At 48.1% G+C, this 19,494-nt stretch overlaps 2 protein-coding genes across 3 annotated transcripts in view; one reads left to right on the forward strand and one right to left on the reverse strand.

The window, feature by feature from the left end:
* The window catches only part of LOC307190113 (uncharacterized protein), a 224,338-nt gene that overhangs the window by 184,193 nt on the left and 20,651 nt on the right, over positions 1-19,494 (forward strand). The window contains exon 5 of one of the 2 annotated variants that reach the window (XM_079929019.1): positions 10,609-11,657. The exons of the other annotated variant lie outside the window; for it this stretch is intronic. Coding sequence (XP_079785145.1) covers positions 10,609-10,753 — 145 coding nt within the window. The 3' untranslated portion in view covers positions 10,754-11,657. Of the gene's footprint in view, positions 1-10,608; positions 11,658-19,494 lie in introns of those variants that run through there. 2 annotated transcript variants of the gene reach the window in all.
* RCN1 (reticulocalbin 1) lies at positions 1,244-14,604 on the reverse strand. The gene is made up of 6 exons (XM_079929018.1): positions 14,047-14,604; positions 8,935-9,128; positions 7,737-7,915; positions 6,305-6,365; positions 3,314-3,513; positions 1,244-2,423 (listed from the first exon to the last, which is right to left on the reverse strand). Exons 1-6 carry the CDS (start codon positions 14,298-14,300, stop codon positions 2,316-2,318), a joined length of 996 nt encoding a protein of 331 aa, XP_079785144.1. The 5' UTR covers positions 14,301-14,604; the 3' UTR covers positions 1,244-2,315.

Here is a 19,494-nt window from a genome sequence, read left to right on the forward strand (position 1 = left end):
GGTATTTTGTAAAATTTTTTTGTAGTATCCCCCCAGGAGTATTCTCTTTGATTAAAGCTACAACCTCTCATTCATTCAGCAAATAATTACAGAGTAGTTATTGTAGGTTAGGCTCTACAGTTCTAGGTCCTGGGAGGCAGCAGTAAATTAGACAACTCAGGCTCTTGTTGTCACAGAGCTTATGTACTAGCTCAGAGAAGATGGACAACATACAAACAAGATAGTGTCAAATGGTACGTTTGGTTGAACGGTGGCACCCCCAAAAGATGTGTCTACCTCCTAACTCCTGGAACCTGTGAATGTGAGCTTACTTGGAAAAATGGCTTTTTGCAGGTGTAATTTAGGATCTAGGATTAGATCACCCTTGATTATCCAGGTGGGCCCTAAAGCCAATGACAAGTGTCCTTATGAGAGACACACAGAAGACAGACACAGAGAGAGGAAGAAAAGGCTGTAAGATGGAGGCAGAGTGGAGTAATGCAGCCACAGCCAAGGAACGCCTGGAGCCAGAAGCAGGAAGAAGCAAGCAAGGAAGGATTCTCCCCTAGAGCATTCAGGAGCCAGTCCTGCCAACACCTTGATTTCAGACTCCAGCCTGCACTGTGAGCTTCTGTTGTTGAAAGCCACCCTCTTTTGTGGTAATTTGTATGGCAGCCCTAGGAGACAAATATAAATGGCAATAGGTACATACCAAGGAGAAAATAAAACAGGGAAATGAGACGGGGACTCAAATGGGACTGCTGCAAATAGTGGAGTCGGGAAGGTCCTGCTGAAGAAGCATGTTTTGAGTTACCCCAGTATGTGTGAGATGGGGGTTCCAAATCAGAAGGATAGCAAGTGCAAAGGGCCCAACCTGGAAATGAACTTGGTGTGTTTGAGGACCAAAGTCAGTGGGGCTGCTATGGGAGGTGACAGGGAGTGGGGCTGATGAGTTGGGAAGGGACCAGTTGCTATAGGGCCTCCTAGGCCTTGATAAGAAGTCCAGATTTTCCTCCAACTGAAACCTGTCTCTGAAAGGTCTTACCATTAAACTGACCTGCACGTTCTCTAATTAGCATAGAGAAGTATATATGTATTAAATAAGTAAGTATGAATATGTTCTGAACATTCTAATAGTTGGATTTTTAAAATGCAAAACTTTTATAATCTTACTCATGTCATCTCATCCCACTGTTAAATTCTCTATCAACAGTGAATAATGTCACAAATGGTACATATGAAGTCAAACACCACAGGACACAGTAGAAAATCCTCAGAGGGATCCTTTATTTCATTCACTTTCTCCTTCTAAGGTGGAAGTTCAACCTGTAAAAGTTATTTCTTCCAGTTCAGCCAGTGGCTTGGAACCTGCTTTGTCAATTACATGGTGTAAGTGGTCCCAGGGCAGGTCCAAGGGTTGTGGATTCACCAGGACTGGATGAGATGGGTTCCAGAGCTCCACTAAGCAGGCTTTCCTAGGACCCTACTCCCTATTCCTATCAGAGATCAGCAAGGAAATGGATTGGATTTCTGTTCACTTTTTCAAAGATCAGATCTGCTTCATTTACATGTCAAGAAAAATTTCTCAAGTATGATAAAGTGTTTACCATTTTCCTATAGTTCTTCAAATGCCTGACATTCATCTTTTCTCCCTACCTTTAAAATTCCTTTCTTTTTCACATAACCTTTCTTAACTGCTTCTTCTTGTAAAAAACAAAGACAAAACAAAAAACAAAGACGGGTGGATCTGTTGTGCACATGAGCAGGTCCATGTAGAAGAATGCACAGAGATTTATATGCCATTTACAGTAACAGCTCAGAGTACAAAGTCAAGAAGAAGAATCTGAAATATCAGCCTTGCTCTGAAAGAAGCCTGTGTAGGATGAGATACCACTGAAGCTTAATCAGAATTTTCCCTCACCAATTATTTAACAGTGGCAAATGTAAAAACTCTGCAGTTAAAATACATAGCAGTCACTCCCTATAATGCCCTCTCCCCGCTCACCCAACTTCTGAATAATAGGGCTTTTTCAAATTTTATTCCCCTTCAGTTCAAATATCATGGAAAAAGCTAAAAAGTCATGTTTTAGCAATGTATCCCCACAGAGCACTGTAATTTACCAAGATTTTAATGTGTTTGGACAGAAACCTTACTCAAAGATCAGTGATGACTATTTTCCAGCAAATATTGAGTAAAAAATAATTTTAACCCCAATCTGAGGTGATAAACTTGCTTTTTGGGGGGACACAACTGCTGTAAATGAGATAATTATAGCAATTATCCAGGACAATAAAAGAAAGCCTATGACAGTCTGTCATATTATGGTGAATGTGCATCAAAGCTCATCATGGTTTTTGGTGAGATCTTCCCCATAATTAGTAGCCTGACTTCCAACAAACATGTTCCAGTTGTCCAAGATCTCCTCTTTAGTGAGCTTTTCATCCTGTAGGAGAAAGAAAAGAGCTCTGTCACAGAAACTCTGGTCACTCTGAGTCATCACAGCATGAAGCTCATGGTATTTCATTGATCTGCAACATTTAAGATATTACATTTCATAATAAGCTACTAGGTACCTCCTTCATCTACCATCACTGCCCTGCAAAACCCCAAATTGGAACAGCCTCCTGCTACAAAAGCTGTGCTAAAATATATCAGAAAAGTCCTCAAGGAATTGAGGAGCCAGAGTCTAGTTATGTCTACACACAATGCTGGCATTCCCAAGACAGGCCCCGAAGAATTCTACTTCCCTTTTATGGCTTGACTGCAAAACTTGACTGTCTCCCGAGAATTTGCAGCTGTGATCAAAATGGGAAGAGGCAGGACTTCTTTCTAAATCTCATTTATTTATTTATTTGGATACTGACCAATAGATATTGGCTCGGAGCCAGCACGGTGAGCTGGCCTGAGGATGCCGAGACTTTAATGTGATGGGCTTTCTTCTGCCTCACATGCTGCAGATGTCTGATGAGTGTCTGCTGACTGAATGAATGGATGAACAAGCTTGTCCTAGGGCAACACAGGGCACACCTCTTAAATCCATGCCTGCCCACAGCCAACAAAGTGACCGGTTCTGCGATCCTAGGAGATGGCAGTGAACGTTAAGTGTGACCCACAGCAGACTCTCCAGGAACAGGAACGTCTGGGCCTAATGAGCTCACCGTGGGTTATCACGGTGTTGGCTGAAGTTCACAGGTCTCCGATGTAGGGCAGGAATGAGAGAAGTCAATAAGGACATGGCCACATGGGCCAAGGCAAACATCAAAGAAGCAAACAGAACCAATCTTATGTAAACTGTCTCCCTTCAAGGAATGATTCCAGAGGACGCTGAAATACCTTATTTTTGTCCGACTCATACACCAGGTGCCTGGCCTCAGCCTGTGCGTGGTCATAGTCTTGTGGGAGGATCCAGTGGCGGATCTCATCTTTGTCCAGCTTCCCGTCCTTGTTCAGATCTCGGAATTCATTAAACTGCTCCCGTTCTGACAGCACCCAGTCTGGCTCAGGGCCATTCTCCTCGTGGGAAAACATATCAGCTGGAAGGAAAGGCTGTTCTTGGTTATAAAGACAAGTGGGAAGGTAAGTCCAAGAAAACCTGACCTCTAGCAATCTAGAGACCTAACCAGACACCTGGGGGCAGTCTCTTGGGTAAATAATGCAATGATTTATCCACTATGAAGGCCGCTTAGTGGGCGAGAAAGAACTGTGCTTGGGAGCCAGAAGATGAATCCTGGCTTTTGACTTAGTTCAGTCCCTCGTCTGTAAAGTGGAGACAATAACTTATTACTCAGAAGGTTATTATGAAGGTCAAATGTGAAAGCCCTCTACAACCCAGCCTGGAACTATACAGGTGAAAACTAATAACAATGACCAATAACAGCACTTTCTATGGTCCAGATGCTGTGTAAAGCACATACTTTTTTAAATTTGATTTTTCATGACAATCCTATGAAGTTAGGTGTCATTATTCCCACTTTATAGATGAAAACACCAAGGCACAGCCTTAACCCAAGGACCCACAGCTAGTATGAGAATGTAGTAGGCTACACAGGAGCATGGGCACCCTGCTTCCAACCCATAGTCTTAACCACCGTGTTTACTACAATTGCTGTTTATATCATTTCCAGGGGGCTTTCACATATATTTGATTTCATCCTTATAGCAATTTTATAAGATAGATAAATACCCTCATTTTAGAAAATGGCAGGGAAAGGAAGAAGAAGGCAAAGTTTATCCATCGTTTGCTAAGCTACTAGATCTTCTTGGAAAAGAGATACCCTGAGGGCAATTTCTCTTTTGATGGAAACAGCTTGGAAATGTCAGATGGTAGAGACAGTAGGTAGTGAACGAAGGAAAAAGAGAGGCAAGACCCTGCGTTCAACTACAAGTAGACCCACACCGTCCTGGAAACATGGGTGCTGTGTCTTCCCGTTTTACAGATACGGCAACGGGCTTATACTGAGTGATTACACGACTCCCACAGGGTCTCAAAGCTAGTAAGCGGAGAAGCCAGGACTCTTAATTCCAGTGTTCTTCCCACTACGCTACATCACCACCAGTTTCCACTTGTCTCTGCCTGCCGAGAAGGCTCCTCCGTAAATTGAAGTCACTTGCTAGACAAGTCTGGACATCCGGTCTCTCTGACTCCAAGTCACTCAGAATTCAGTTTTCAAGAACAATGAGCCTACCTCCCTCTCTGCCAGTGTAAAGAATGGAATGTTTCTTTTAGACAAAGCCACTCAAAGAGTTTGCCCCTGACTTTGCACCCTTTCAATGCAGATCAGGAGGAGGGTGGGGAGAGCACCTAGTTTTAATCAAAAGTGCTACATCGTTTTAATCAGTCAGCCTTCCCTGTCAGTCTAATTCCGCCACCGCTGTCAAGGTGTCCGGGGATCTGAACCTTCCCACACACGCACGTGTACCAGGCCTGAGGCAGGCTCTGCTGCTTGCACTGATGACGGGGCTGTCAGCATTGGTTATTCTACAAAGAAAGGTAGTGCCACCGAGATGGCTTTAATTACTGTGGCGAGAGCTGCCCATCTGTTACCACAGGCAGAGGGGGACAACGTTTGGTTCTTCAGATCAAATATAATTCCAAACGATTAGAAGAAACTTTGCCCTTCATTCAGAAGGCACTAATTCTTCTGTATGGGGTGGCAAAGTAGTACAACCACACACCAGAGACTGATGGCAACACGGGCTCTTCTTTTATGTTGAAAGGTAATTAACTGCCTCTGCACAGTGGGCTTCCCAGGTGGCGCAGTGGTTGAGAGTCTGCCTGCCGATGCAGGGGACACGGGTTCGTGCCCCGGTCGGGGAAGATCCCACATGCCGCAGAGCGTCTGGGCCCGTGAGCCATGGCCGCTGAGCCTGCGCGTCGGGAGCCTGTGCTCCACAACGGGAGAGGCCACAACAGTGAGAGGCCCGCGTACCGCAAAAAAAAAAAAAAAAAAAAAACCTGCACAAAAATTATATCCATCCCATCCTTCAAATGATTTTCCAGCTTTTACTTTACTGAGACTTGGGAAAAGAAGAGCTATCACGAGAAGGTGGCCTGCAGCTGGGGCCACGTGCCAAAGCACTGAAGTAGCAGCCGCTGAGGATCAAATGGAAATATCCCTGCCGCCTTCTCTAGTCCTTCATGCTGGGAAGGCTCCTGGGCAGCGTCTGACCCGGGGCACTAACTGGAGCCTCATTCAGCCAGGGCTCAGTTACCTGCAAACACACTTCTTGATGTTGCTTCAGTGGAGCCCTTCAGAACAAAAAACTAGGAACAGTACTCCCAATGGAAGACCAAAAACCAGAGGCGTAAGACGGCTATATCATGGGGCAATCGTGCACTTTGTAAAAGGATTTACCTACGAAGGAATGCCTTTCTGCAGAGAACTCGGGCATGTAAACAGTTCTGTTGACCACAGCTCCGTCCACCCAGTTTCTAGGCCCCGCTGGCTAACAGTGTGTTGTAAAGTCTGTCCCCTGAGACTGTCCGCTCTAGCTTCACCGTACATCTCTGGGATCTCCAGTCCCATTTCGCAAAGGTAGAACTACACGGAGTGATGAAGGGCACCTCTCAGAGCCGAGGGATCAACTGCTGGCCAGCCCTGGGGTGCGGCCAGCCTTTTGGGCTCTTCTCCACTAGGAATGCCTCCCTGAATCTGCACCGCTAGGGCTGGTGTGACAAGCCCCTCTCACTGGGAAGTAACAGGAGTGACACCTACAGACTTACAGCTGCTGCTGAAAGAGTCATCTGAGGAAAGTAGCCAGACATGTGGGTGGAGGACGCTGCCCAGTTGGGACACTGGAGCAAGACTCCAGGCCAGCACTTACCAATATACTCATCCTGATCTACAAAGCCATCCCCATTCTTGTCGATGTCCTCCAGGGTCTCCTAGGAAGCAAAGCGGGGGATTTTAAAAGCAGCACCCTCTCTGCAACTGAAAATGTACCTACAAGCCCAGGGGCACTCTAATTATATCAGGAAGCCCTGCCAGGTCAACCGTCTCCACCCTCCGGCCAGATCATCTCTGTGTACTGGGAGGAACCCAGCCTGAGAACCACTGGACTAAAATGATCACAAAGACAGATTCCAGTGCTAACTGGACCCTGAACACCGAGTTGGTGTCAGAAAAATATGGAACTATTTTGGGCAATTAGAAACTAAAAGTATATCTGACTTCCGAATGTATTATGTTGTGTATTTAGTATCAATACATTTGACTTCTTAACTAGGTTTTTTGCTAATTAAATGAGTCTACTGTCCATGTCACAGAAACTCAAAGGCATCCCGGAGAAAATGGCCAACCTGAGAACAGAGCCAGCAGAAGCCCATAATCCACTTCCCCATCTTCACTGTCTTGTGTCAGATTAGCTATCATTAAGTAGGTGTTGGGTGGTAAAAAGGAATGATTCTTAAAGCCACTGCCCAGTCCCTGGGGTCACTGTGGTCATAAGGATGAAGCATGAGGCAAGAGTGAGCCCATCCACGACTGGGTCCAGAGCTGGTTGTCTCCCAGCATCAAAACAATTGGAACTGCCTTGGGATATCGGCCCTGAAAACAGGTGATGGCATTTATGTTACTGTCGTGGAAAATGAAGACAGGTGGGACCCAACAAGACACTGGAAAGCAAATACACTCCAAGGGGAGCATCCTTTCCAAGCATGGTCCGACTTTGAGTTTCCGTATGATTTAACAGTACAATGCATTCCATTTCTGAGTCTTTTTGTTGTTCCCTCAGATAGGACAGAGGCTAGCTCGTTGCTCACTAAGCGCATTTGTTCTTTCTGGACACACATCTAGACTGCATTCCCCTGCCTTATTATGTGTGGCAGGAGCCCTCGGAAGAGTGAAGGCAGGCCATGCCTCCTCCTCGGTCCTTCTCTTCTTCTATCTACCGGCTGGTAGTGGCCAGGATGACCTCAAAGCCACAGGATGGTGGAGGACAAGATGGAAGTAGACTGGGAGCCTGACAACACTGGAGAAGAACTGCCCAGGAGATCCACCTGGCCGGGACCATCTGCCCGGGACTGGATATAACCTCTGATTGTGTTAAATGGCTGGGATTGGGGGCTACTTGCTACGGCAGCTACCCTGCCCTGACTGATCTCCTGGGTACACAGGTATTCCGGTATATTCCACTTCAGGGTCCTTGTCCCATGCCCTTCAGGCTGAAGAACGTTCTCACTTTGCAGGAAGGGACAAGGTTTCCATGCAGCTTTCGTCCTTGTCTTTTGCCAGCGCAGGCTCTTTCTCTATCTTACCAAAACCACAATTTCCTTCATATGCTCAAACTCCTCAGGGTGCAGAAAGGCGGTGAACTCCTCCCGGGTGGCTGTCTGGTCACCATCGAGGTCTGCAGCCTTGAACCTTCTCTCGTCACGTGGCAGCATTTTTTTAAAGGTGTGATGATCTGAAGTATCATGAAACTCTGTGGGGTTTCCTGGAGGATGTACACAGAAACGTGAAAACCGGGTGCCTAAGGCGTTTTCTCCCACATCACTCCTCCTTCACACCAAATGGTACATAGAAGACAAAAGGTCCTGACCTATCGAGTTCTTTGAAACATTTTATTTCAGAACGCCTCTAGTGTCTGTCCCTCCATACCACCATACAGTCCATGCCCTAAAGACTTGTTAGGGGCATTACAGCAAGCGGTGAAAAGCATAGGCTTGAGACCATATTAATGCCATACTTCTCTCTGCAGAACCCTACTTTCATTATATTCTTTGATCCAGAACATACAGAGGCTCCCTAGTACCCAGGACATCTATTCTAAATGTCCCTTTGACTCTTTTCAAGACCTCTCTTAATCTGGCTGGGAGTGGATATGTCTTTGGTTCTCCTCAGGCCTGTCCCCTCTCGGCTCTGCCAGGCACCTAGCGGGTCTGCACCCAGTGCTGGGCACACACCCCCTCCATCATTCCCCCAAAACAAGCATGACTTATGTCCAAACCCTGCCCCTCCAGGGCACTGCTGAATGCATTGCTGCACCTTTGCCCCTCCAGCTAACCCACCTTCCCCGCCCGTCTCTACCTCTCCAAATACAAATCCATTCTTTAAGGCCCAGTTCCCAAGCCACCCTCCATCAGGAAGCCTTCCTGGATTGTTCCAGCTTACTCGGTCCTTGCTACCTGAAACTCGGCAGCATTCTGAAACTGTAACATAAAACATGCTTCCTCTCTGCTTTGTTCTCTGGGTGTACCTCTGAGACTGTAAGCTCAGGTTAGGGAGCAGTTTATTTTTTATTAGACCCTTGCCCCCTTCCACCTACAAGTTCACTCACAGTAAGCAACTTGGTGTATTCTTAGTAAGCAGAGCAGGATGTTACACAAGCAGTTTTTACTTAGGATGTTGAGACGTCTCCCCAAAGGGGGTAGATATGATGAGACAGTATAGTTTCCCACAAGAAGCTTGTTACACAGGCCCCAGCTGTGTAATCGCTCTTGCAGCACCTCTTACCTAGGTAGTAACCGTAGGTGGCTTGTTTGTATTCTTCCCAGGAAATTTTATCGTCTTTGTCCCGATCATAATCCTTCCAGACTTTGGCGACATTATCATAGATGTACCTTTTCTGCACCCGTTTGATCCAGGTTTTCAGCTCCTCGGTGGTGACAAAGCCATCCCCATCATTGTCAATTCGATCGACAATCTTCCTGTAGTTAAAAAAAAAACCCACAAGGCTATTATCAAGGCTTGTGTGATCCTGCTCCAGAAAGAGATCAAACACCTGCAGAATCTAAGATGCATAAATGCTAAAATAAAATCAATGATCCGACGGTGCTGGAAAGGATCTTGAAGTTTATCTTTTCCAAGGATGATATGCCTTCCCCACAACCACCTAATGCCAATGGCAGACACTACTAGTGGATCAGGCCCTTCTGTCCTGATAAAAAACCTTGATGTGGCCTCAGAATCCTTCTCAACACAGTGCTCTGCAGAAACTGAGTGAGTTGATTTGTAAGATGAAACCTAGCAGTCTTCCCTGATATAGTCTAACTCCCTCATTTTAGAGCAATGAGGGAGTATTTGGTACCACTGGGGTAAGAATCCATGTCCTCTGGCTCTAAGCCCAATGAAAAAGATGGAAGATTCTAACTAAACCAACCAAAAAATAAGTGGGTTTTTTTTGTTTTTTTGTTTTTTTTAATCTCACCACTTTGGATTCAAAGACTTGAAACTTAAAGCAGGAGGAGACCAGATCTTGGACGTAGCAGAAAATGTCAGGGATGAGGGGCTTCCCTGGTGGTGCAGTGGTTAAGAATCCACCTGCCAATGCAGGGGACACGGGTTCGAGCCGTGGTCTGGGAAGATCCCACATGCCGCGGAGCAACTAAGCCCGTGTGTCACAACTACTGAGCCTGCACTCTAGAGCCCGCGAACCACAACTACTGAGCCTTCGCGCCTAGAGCCCGTGCTCTGCGACAAGAGAAGCCACTGCAATGAGAAGGCTGGGCACCGCAACGAACAGTAGCCCCTGCTCACCGCAACTAGGGAAAGCCTGCGCGCAGCAACGAAGACCCAACACAGCCAAAAAAAAAAAAAAAAAAAAACAGTCAGGGATGAAAGAGCCTTGACATTTATTCAAGAAACTTGACCAGCTAAGCAGCTGCAGGAGCCTCAACCCCTTGCTCTTAGGGTGAAGACCCCTATGCCCACTGGCATCTCCTGCTCCACAGCTGGCCCAGGTTCCAGCAATTCCCCACTGGACTTCACTAAGGCACCCCAAACCCCTGTCCAGAGCAAACTTCAGGCTGGGAACTCAACAGTGTCCATCTCTAGGCCAAAGGGCCCCAAGCTAGGGATGCCATCCCTGAAGGAAACTTCAAAGACACCTGCAAGCTATTTCCAATGTTTAAGGAAGTTTTACCCTAGTAGTCCATTTACCCGGGATGATGTCATACAGGCTAATTAGGGATTTGTTTCTTTGCTTTGGGCTGGAATTTTATCTTTCTTACTGTGAACAGAAGTTCAAATCGGCAGTTACTCTTTGATCAATTAGAAATGGAAATGAATTCATAAGCACTTAAATCTCCACCTCCTACCCGAACCTGGGTAGCCCAAGCTCCTCTTTCTCAGGAAGGTGTAAACTTTACTCACAGCTTTGACTTGTCCCTTCATTTGCAATTTTAACAGGTCTCAAGACCAAAAGACTAAACCTCAAGTATCTTCCTTCCAGGAAATCACAGCTAGACACAGCAGAATTCTTTCAACACAGTGCAGTGTTCAGCCTACCTACTGTGCGCCAGACACTGCTCCAGTCCTGGGGACACGGTGGTGACATGCCCATCGTTATCCAAAGCCAACTGAGAAGCAGAATCTCAAACCAGCAAAGACCAAACCACGTCAGACAGTATACAACCTGTTTTTCTGGAAAGGACAGCATCTAATCTATGCCAAAGAAATATCCAGGACATAGCTCAGCCTGACACGTAGTGGGAGCTCAATAAATATCTGTTGGAAGCATATATAATCTTAACCTCTCTCTTTAAAAATATCAAACATGAGCTCTAGGGAAAGGAGGCTATGATGTAAATAAACCAAACGCTATAATCAGAACACCTGGACCCTAGTCCTGTGTGATCTTGGGCAACTGACTTGACTCTCTGAGTCTCAGTTTCCCCATCTGTAAATGGAACACCTACTTTACAAGGAACGTTGTGAGGAGTAGAGGAGAGAATGTGTGCCTTTCCTCACTAAGGATGACAATCCCCACCACAGGAGGATGGAGAACTCAACAAACTGGTAACAGGTAACGGGAGTGAGCAAAGCGTCCTGGGAGCGCGGGGATCCCCTGACAGCTGCCAACGAGGCTGCCCAGCTCTGCTCCAGACAATGACTTACTCATGGAAAAATGGGCCATGGGTGTCAAGAGAAGCCGGAAATCGGGGGCTGTATGTGAAATCGCTTTGATATTAAATGTTGGCAAGTAATTTACATTTTTTTCTCAGACTGCGCAGCACACTTGTGACTGCATGAAGCCTCTGGGTCCCCACTTTTTTTGTGTGTGTCTTCAGGGGCCTTAGAGCTGTCATGTTTTCAGAATCTATGGGCAGATGGTGGTGACAAAGCTGCCTGGATCCAGTCATGCTCCTGCCTCTGCAGTCCGGACTTGGAGGGGACTGTTGCACCAGGAGCTGTGGACAGAGAAATGGCTTCTTACGCTCTGCCAGTCCCATACCGCACCCATCATTTCCAACGCTCCAGCCTCCTCTGCAGTTAGCCCAGATTTACCTTATAGGTGAGCGGTGTGTCCACTACCCATCCAGTGGCTCAAGGCCAGAAAACGGATGCCACCCTTGACTGCCCCCTCCTCTCCCCCACCCACCCTGACATTGAGCCAAAAGCAAGCGCTGCCAGTTCCCCCTCCAACGTGGCTCTGGGTTTACCCTCTCCCGCTGTGCCTGATTTAGGGGCTCACGGCCACCCTGTGCCCCTGGTCTTGCCATCCGTGCCTCAGTTATGTTCTCTGCCCTACTGCCAGTCCAACTTTCCTAATGAATTTTTGGGATGATGACATTTCTACCATGTACAGAATAACGTCTAATCTCCACCTCACAGAGGTCCTTCCTGCTCTGCCCTTGGCCTCCTCGCCACTCCCACCTCCCACTTTTCCTGCCCTGTCCCTTTACTGTCCCAACACCCCGAATCCACAAGAACAGATTTCAAAACCTGTATAAGCAGGCTGTTCTCTCTTCAGTATGCCTTTCCCTGCTTATACTCCTGGTAACCTCTGAGTCGTGCCACAAGCTCTGGTCAGGTGACTTCCCAAACCCCCAAGTTACTTTCTCCAACCCGAAGCCTTAGGGAGCTCCTTTTCTCCGAGATGCGGTCATTGTGGCTTTTACATGCCACCATCACAGCAATTATGCGTAGCATCTGCTTGAATCTCTGCCCTCCGCATATGATTATAAGTACTTTATGGCCTAGAACGTAAGGTTTTATTTTTGTAGTTGTCAGGTATCTAACACGGTACCTGGAATACAGTAGCCATTCAAATGTTTGCTGCGTGAATAAATGGATGCAGATTGACATATATACACTATTATGTATAAAATATATAACTTATAAGAACCTGCTGTATAAAAAATAAATTAAATTAAATTAAAAAAAATAAATGAATGCAGCTAAGGTGTTCATACAAGGGTCAAATGGAGACCAACTCCATTACCACTTGCTCATCACCACTTGCTCTCTTACTCATCATGATGAAGGCATTGAACTGGAAGCCTTACGACTGAAAAGTGGAGTTCCCTACTCCAATCCCTCAAACCTCTCCTCCTCCTCCCTGGTGACAAACGGCTGCCACCCGGGGCCCCAGAATATATCAGCTTCCAAGTGCCTCAAGGCAATACAATGGACTGAACTCATCAATGGCTCCCTTTGTTAAAGCCCAAACTGGAAGAGAAAGTACTTCTCTGCAAAATAAAAGGTGACTGTTGGGAGGTGACTTTGAAGTTCAAAGATGTTTTTATCAGAGCAGGCAGATGGTGCACCTACACAATAGGTATAATTTAGCCTCATATTCTAACCAACCACATTGGCCTTTGGTAGCCCCCATCAGCACAAGGATGGCTGTGTTCTTTTTTGTGTGTAACAGGCCAGAAAGACCCTCCACCCCCAGGAACCAGATTCCTGGAGGCCTGGTGCCCAGTAGGCAGGCCTCTTGGGACCCTCCCTAGACGGGTCTCCATCTGGGATCAGGCTGACTGCTGATTCCTCTGTGGAAGGGTTCCCAGATACCTTTGCACAAAGCTCAAGTGTCTCCCCAGGGGCTGCGGAGAGGGTGCACTGAGATGTACCCAAGTTTTGTTTCCCAGGTTTGGTTCCTGACTCAACTGCCTTCAACAGTGAAATTCACAACCTGTCACCACACCACCCTCCAGCTTTTTGCCCCCAGCTGCCAAAAGACTGGGTGCCTCTGCTGCCATCAGAAACTGCTGGAAACAGAAAGGAGGACCAGTTTCCATTTCCACCCCCCGTCACCAAATGCCCCTCCCTTCTGAACAACAGGATTTTTATACCCCTTACTTCCGATATTGGGGCGATTAAGCAGAAGGCAAGAACACCCCAGTCCCGGCCCAGGGACACAGGCCAGGAATCAACCCTCTCCGCTGCCCCTTCATCTTCTACCCTTTAATGATAATCCTTGAGACCTTAGCAGTGTCTCATGCCCTCCTCTCTTGGAATGCGGGGGGAAGACAGAAACCGGGAGGGTGGGGAAGAACTCATGTCACTAAAAGGCCACCGTGGACAAATTTTTCTTTTGTACGCTCTCTCCCCTCCCTTCTGATGCAACCCAGGGGAGGGGGCGGGCCCTGGCCGTCCTGGCTCCCGCGACCGCTGCCACGTTCTCGCCTCCCCGCGGGAAGCCACCCCGGCCCCGGCGGCGATCAGCACGCAGGGTCCCGGCGTCCGCGGGCAACTTTGCCCCAGCCCAGCCGCCGGGCCCGCCGGATCCCCGCCCTTGGGTCCCGGCGCCCAATTTCTCTTTCGCTTTGTGGCTGGCGGTCCGCGCGGCTCCCGCGCGAGTGGCCCCGCGGGCACCTGCGGAGCCCCCGAGCGTGGCCTCACCCCAGCCTCTCCTTGCTCTCCTCCGAGGTGAGCTGGTCGAAGGTCTTGGAGTCCTCCTTGCCCAGGAAGGCCTCGTGGTCGTATTGGAAGCTCTGGTTGTCCTCGGGCGGCCGCTCGCCCAGCTCCGAGTCGGGCCGCACCACGCGCTCCTTGCGCACCGTGGGCTTGGCCCGCAGCGCCGGGGGCGCCAGCACCAGCGCCAGCAGCAGCCCCAGGGCCAGCCCCAGGTGGCGACCGCGGCCGCCGCGCGCCATCGTCGGGAGCGGAGAGCGGCCCGCGGGGAGGGACCGAGCGAGCGATGAGAGCGGCGGCTCGGGAATGCGTGCTCGAAGCGAGCGCGGCGGCGGCGGCGGCGGCTGGGCTGGGGCCAGCGCGAGGAGGGAGGGGACGGGCCGGCCCCTCGGCCAGCGCCCGCCCCGTGCCAGAGCGGAGGGGCGCGCCCCAGGCAGCGGGCAGGGGAGCACCGGGCGGCCCTGCTCACGCGCCCATTGGCCGCCGGGCTGCGGGGGTAAGCCGGGGCCGCGGAGCCACGTCGCCCGCCCGGGCGGTGGGCGCAGGGCTCGGGTTTCGCCTCGGCCCCTCCCCGCGATCTCGTCGCGAGGGGCGGGCCCAGGCGGACTGGGCTGGGGACTGGCGGGCTGGTTAAGAAGACCGGGAAGTTCTTTGTCAAGCAACAGATGTTCGGGGTAAAATTCCCTCTCCCCTTTCGGTTCCATAGAACTGAACGGAGGGAGGCGCTGGCTCTCCCCAACTTCCAGCTGGGAGCCCGAATCTCAGCCTCAGACGCCGCCCCAAGAAATGCTCTTAAAACAAATTCAACCCCACTTACCCAAACTTGGAGTGTGATTAGAAACGCAAAGAGACTGGAAGGAGACCCGGGTGGGCGAGGTCTCCTAGAAACAAGGGTCGCAAACTCAAATGTGGTGGAGGGCCAAGCAGATGACGTCAACATGACGAGGGACCATCTAAACAGAGCAGCCCTATGCACTCCGGCTGCCAGGAGGAGTGCAGGCCCCAAGTTGGCAGATGGTCTCAAAAGAAGTCAGGATCTGGGATGTCAGCTTTCATTTCTAAAGGATGGCAACTCACTGTACAAAAGGACTACATGTCTTAAACAAATCTTGTCTGTACGTTGAATCCGGAGTAATGCTACCGCTGTAGAGAAGCTCTGTAGAACTTTATGCAGTGATGAAAACGTTCTATATCTGGGCTGTCCAATAGGGAGAGGCTAGTGAGCACACTTGACAGGTAGCTAGTGGAACTGAGGCATTGAAAATTTAACTTAGATTTAAACTTAGATAGCCACGTGTGGCTAGTGGCTGTCATATTGGACAGCGCAGCTAGAGCAACGATTCTTTGTTACAGCCTTTTGAGGCTCGCTGAAAGCCATGGACCCTCTTACAGAAAAATGTACATACAGCTACAGGCTTGGATGTTTGATTAAAGTGTCAGAGGATGCACGGATCTTCTGAAGCCCCACTGTGTGCCCCGGGTTATGACCCTCTAGTCATCTAAAATTGTGGTTGAAGAGGAGCCCAGCCCTATAGCCCTGGGCAGCTGAACTCCCAGAGCTTCTCCTTCATCTTGCTCCGTCCCCCGTCCCTGATCCTCTAGAAAAGGTCACTGGGCTGTGCTTCTTGCTCTTGCAATAAGGATAACAGGACATTATCAACAGCAGTATAGGTCCAAATACCTGTCTTTTGAAGACTTCTTTCAGTCAATTAGTGAATAATGATTGTGTGCCTTCCATGGCCTAAGCACTGGACTGGGTGTTGAGGGTACACTGGGGAACATGACAGTCATGTTTTTTGGAGAACTATAGTGTATGTGAACAAATATTCATTCATTCATTGACTCACTCATTCATTCATTCATTATACTGAGCACCTGCTAAATGTCAGGGCTACGCTGGGCACTGGTTTACTGAGTAGCCACAGATGGCAAATCAGCATGACAAGTTGTTGGGGAGGTAGGCATTCGGTGTCATGGGTTATGTCAGAGGGGATCGATCTGGGAAGGCTTCCTGGAGGAAGGGACATCTAAACTGAGACAGAAGGTGAGAGGGATAAGCCAGACAGCAGGAGTTTGAATATATGAGAGGAGGTTAAGTTCTGTGTGAATGGGCAGAGAGCATTAGAGTTTGAGGTAAAGTCCTTGTGATCCTGTACATCCCCACTGGTTGGCAGTGAGACCTGGATGTATTCCTCTGTGCCTCACCCCACCTGCACTGCCTTTGCATGAGACAGGAAGTGCTGTGCTTGAGTGGCTTGTCCCCCACTGCCTGTCCAGAGGCTTGGATTTCAACCAATACGAAGCATTTCTTTGGGTGTGTAAGAGCTCCGCATTGAAACACAAGGGGCCCCGAGGCAGGTGGCTTAGTACCTTCTGTGTTCATCTGGCAAGCAGGATGTGATTTGTTGAGTGGGGGGTGAGGGGGAGGAGTGGGAGGAGGCACAGAGCCAGGAAGATCAAAGCTAGAAAAAAGGAGGAGGATAAAGAAGGGAATGAGAAAGTGGGTGGAGTTTGGAGCCAGTCTTTGCTTATTTGCAGTGTTGCTACGGCAGGCCTGGGCCCCCGGGATTGATGCAGACTCTCAGGAATGAGAATGGCACATCCTTTGACCCTGTTCTAGTTGGTTTCCTGCCAGACACTAGTGGTTTCCAACAGTTAGATTGTTCCAGAGGTAGTCTTGGTTCCCATGGGAATTACCAGAGAATTCCAGCACTGCTGTGAATGTGGAAGTTTATATCATTTCCCCTGGGCTTGCCTACATTCTATTCTTTTATATTTTCATTCCTCTACTATCCTATGAGAGTGAAACAAGCCCTCTCAACCAAAGGATCAGGAATGAGTGACGATATTAAATAGTCAAGGTATTTCACTGTGTAATTGCTTTCTTTCATTTTAAAAATTGCCTTTTATTTCTTCCTATGTGCATGTATGGCTAAGTATATTGTCATTTTTAATCTTTATTCTTGATGAGGCAAAGGAACCGGAGGCAAGAGGAGTGACATTTAGCAGCAGTTTGTACCAGTGGAAAGGAAAAGCAGATTTCAAAAAGATGGGCTGGGGCTTCCCTGGTGGCGCAGTGGTTGGGAGTCCACCTGCCGATGCAGGGGACACGGGTTCGTGCCCCGGTCCGGGAAGATCCCACATGCCGCGGAGCGGCTGGGCCCGTGAGCCATGGCCACTGAGCCTGCGCATCCGGAGCCTGTGCTCTGCAACGGGAGAGGCCACAACAGTGAGAGGCCCGCTTACCGCAAAAAAAAAAAAAAAAAAAAAAAAGTGGGCTGGTCGGTTGGGGTATGCAGATCTATTATTTCTGGCTGCAAGTAACATCATCAAAGACAACAAAATCCAACCAGAAGTTACTAGAACAATAAGAAAACTTTGTCGTCTCACGGAACAAGAAGTCTCATGTTCGATCAATTTCAGAGTGGTTAATTCAAGTGGAGCTTTTGTTTTTTTCCAAGTGGGTTGACGACATCATCAAGAAACCAGGTTTTCTGTTTTGTGTTTTTTCTCTCAGAAGCAGGGGGGAAAAAAGGAGTGTTTCCTCTCTTTATTAAGAAGAAAATTCTCCCAGCAGACATTCCTTCACATCTCACTGGCCAGAATTGTGTCACAGGCCTATGCCTGATCCAGTGACAGGCAAGGAGAATGGAATTTCCAGTGCTAATTTAGGCAAATCAAGATTCACTTCCTGGAGCTGGAAGATATGTAGCTTCCGCTGAAGCACGTGATTAGTGTTCTGTTGGCGAGGAAGAGCAAGCCATTGACTGTGTCTGCTAGGGGCAATCATGGTTAACTGCTTTCAGGTTTAAAAGCACCTTGAACATTCTTCCTTTTTCTACTCCTCCATTCAAAATTACACACAGTCTTCAAGGCTCAACTCAAATGTCACCTTCCCCATGAGGTTTTCCCTTATACCTCCAGTCAGAACTTATTACTTCTCCCTAAGCTTTGTATCTCACACATAACACCTTTCACAGTTTGCTTTGGATTAACAAATCTGTCTCCGTCTCCCTTAATTCTGAATTCATTGAAAGGAAGGACCACATATGATTCATGTTTATGTGCATAAGTCCAGGGACCAGCACATTTATTGCCTTTCCACACAAGTTGATCCCCATAAGACAGATTAGCCTTGAGACCAGGGACCATTATTGTTGATTCATCACTGTATACCCAGCACCAAGTGCAGTGCCTCATGCAAATAGGTGCCCAACAGATATTTTGAGTAAATAGTAGAATAATAATAACTACCAATTTCTGCTTCTGGTCAAGGTGGGTGAAGGAAGGGGCTGGATTTACCTTTCCATTTGAAACAAATAAACAAACAACAAAAAAAACAGACAAAATATATGAAACAACAATTTTCAATGCGCTGGACACCAGCAATGAAGGACATTGGAAATAAGTAACGTGAGTTCTACAATTACCCCAGTTTACTTGCCTTCACGTATTTTCCAGGGCATGGTTCAGAGAGGGGAAACTAAGAAGAAGCCTGGCAGATTCCCTGAGTTGAAAAGAGAAAGGTGAGGGTCCAGGGACCAAATCAGCCACATTTCTTAGGAGAGAGAACGCATAGCTGCACAAAGAGAGAACCCCAAAGATCAGAGAGAGGGTCCCCTTGAGTATTCAGTAGACCGCTGATCCGTGCATCCACGAGCCCGAGGAATGAACCATCTGCAAGGGGGGTTTAGAAGGAACAGTGAGTACCAGGAACAATGCCTGTTCCCAGCAGCCAGACTGGAAATTTAGTCCATGGGGCACTGGGTAAAGTGTGTACTCAGTAGGGTCTTGCCTCAGTGATGGGGAATAATTAGCCCTAAGCTGAGCACAACTCCAGAAAATGTCTAATGAGTACAAAAGCAAGACTTGAAAAAAATCAAACCATTTCCAAGTAACTGAACTTCATCCCAGGAAAAAAGTTCAAGAAAAACTTACGGGAATGCAAAAACTATCCAGCACCCAACAAGGTAAAACTTACAATTACTAGCATCCAATCAGATACAACAAGACATGAAAGCATGACCCATAATGAAGAGAATAATCAGTCAATAAAAACTGGCCCAGAACTGACACACATTGAAACCAAGTGGGGCCCTGTGGGGCTCCCAGGCATGGAGGTCTTTCTGTTCCCCATTTCTTGGAGGCAAGACTCCAGCCTGCATGACCTCTCCTGGGTTCCAAAGGGCAGATTGGAACCGTTGCTAATCAAGGGAGGAACAGCCATGAAACCACCTGAGGCAAGATTAAAGGGACCAGAGAAGCTCATCAACCACCTGAGAGGCTGCACACACTTAATCTTGTCACCAACCCCACCCTTGGAGATGACCAGACCCGGTGTTGTGTTGAAACTTTGCAGAAGAAAGAATGCAAGACTGTTACTGCCTTGATCCTTATCACATACTCCTGACCGTGAGCCCTAACTATAAGACCTCT

The sequence above is a fragment of the Stenella coeruleoalba genome (assembly GCF_951394435.1).
Source record: "Stenella coeruleoalba genome assembly, chromosome: 8".
In the NCBI taxonomy this organism is placed as follows: Eukaryota; Metazoa; Chordata; class Mammalia; order Artiodactyla; family Delphinidae; genus Stenella; species Stenella coeruleoalba.

What these genes read in the sequence shown, in the direction of transcription:
- RCN1 (XM_079929018.1), bottom strand. Translation starts at nt 14,300, where the DNA reads ATGGCGCGCGGCGGCCGCGGTCGCCACCTGGGGCTGGCCCTGGGGCTG. An exon ending in GAGAGCAAGGAGAGGCTGGG is followed by an intron (nt 9,129 to 14,046) that starts GTGAGGCCACGC and finishes TTTTAACTACAG; the next exon opens with GAAGATTGTCGATCGAATTG. An exon ending in AGATCAGGATGAGTATATTG is followed by an intron (nt 3,514 to 6,304) that starts GTAAGTGCTGGC and finishes CTTTCCTTCCAG; the next exon opens with CTGATATGTTTTCCCACGAG.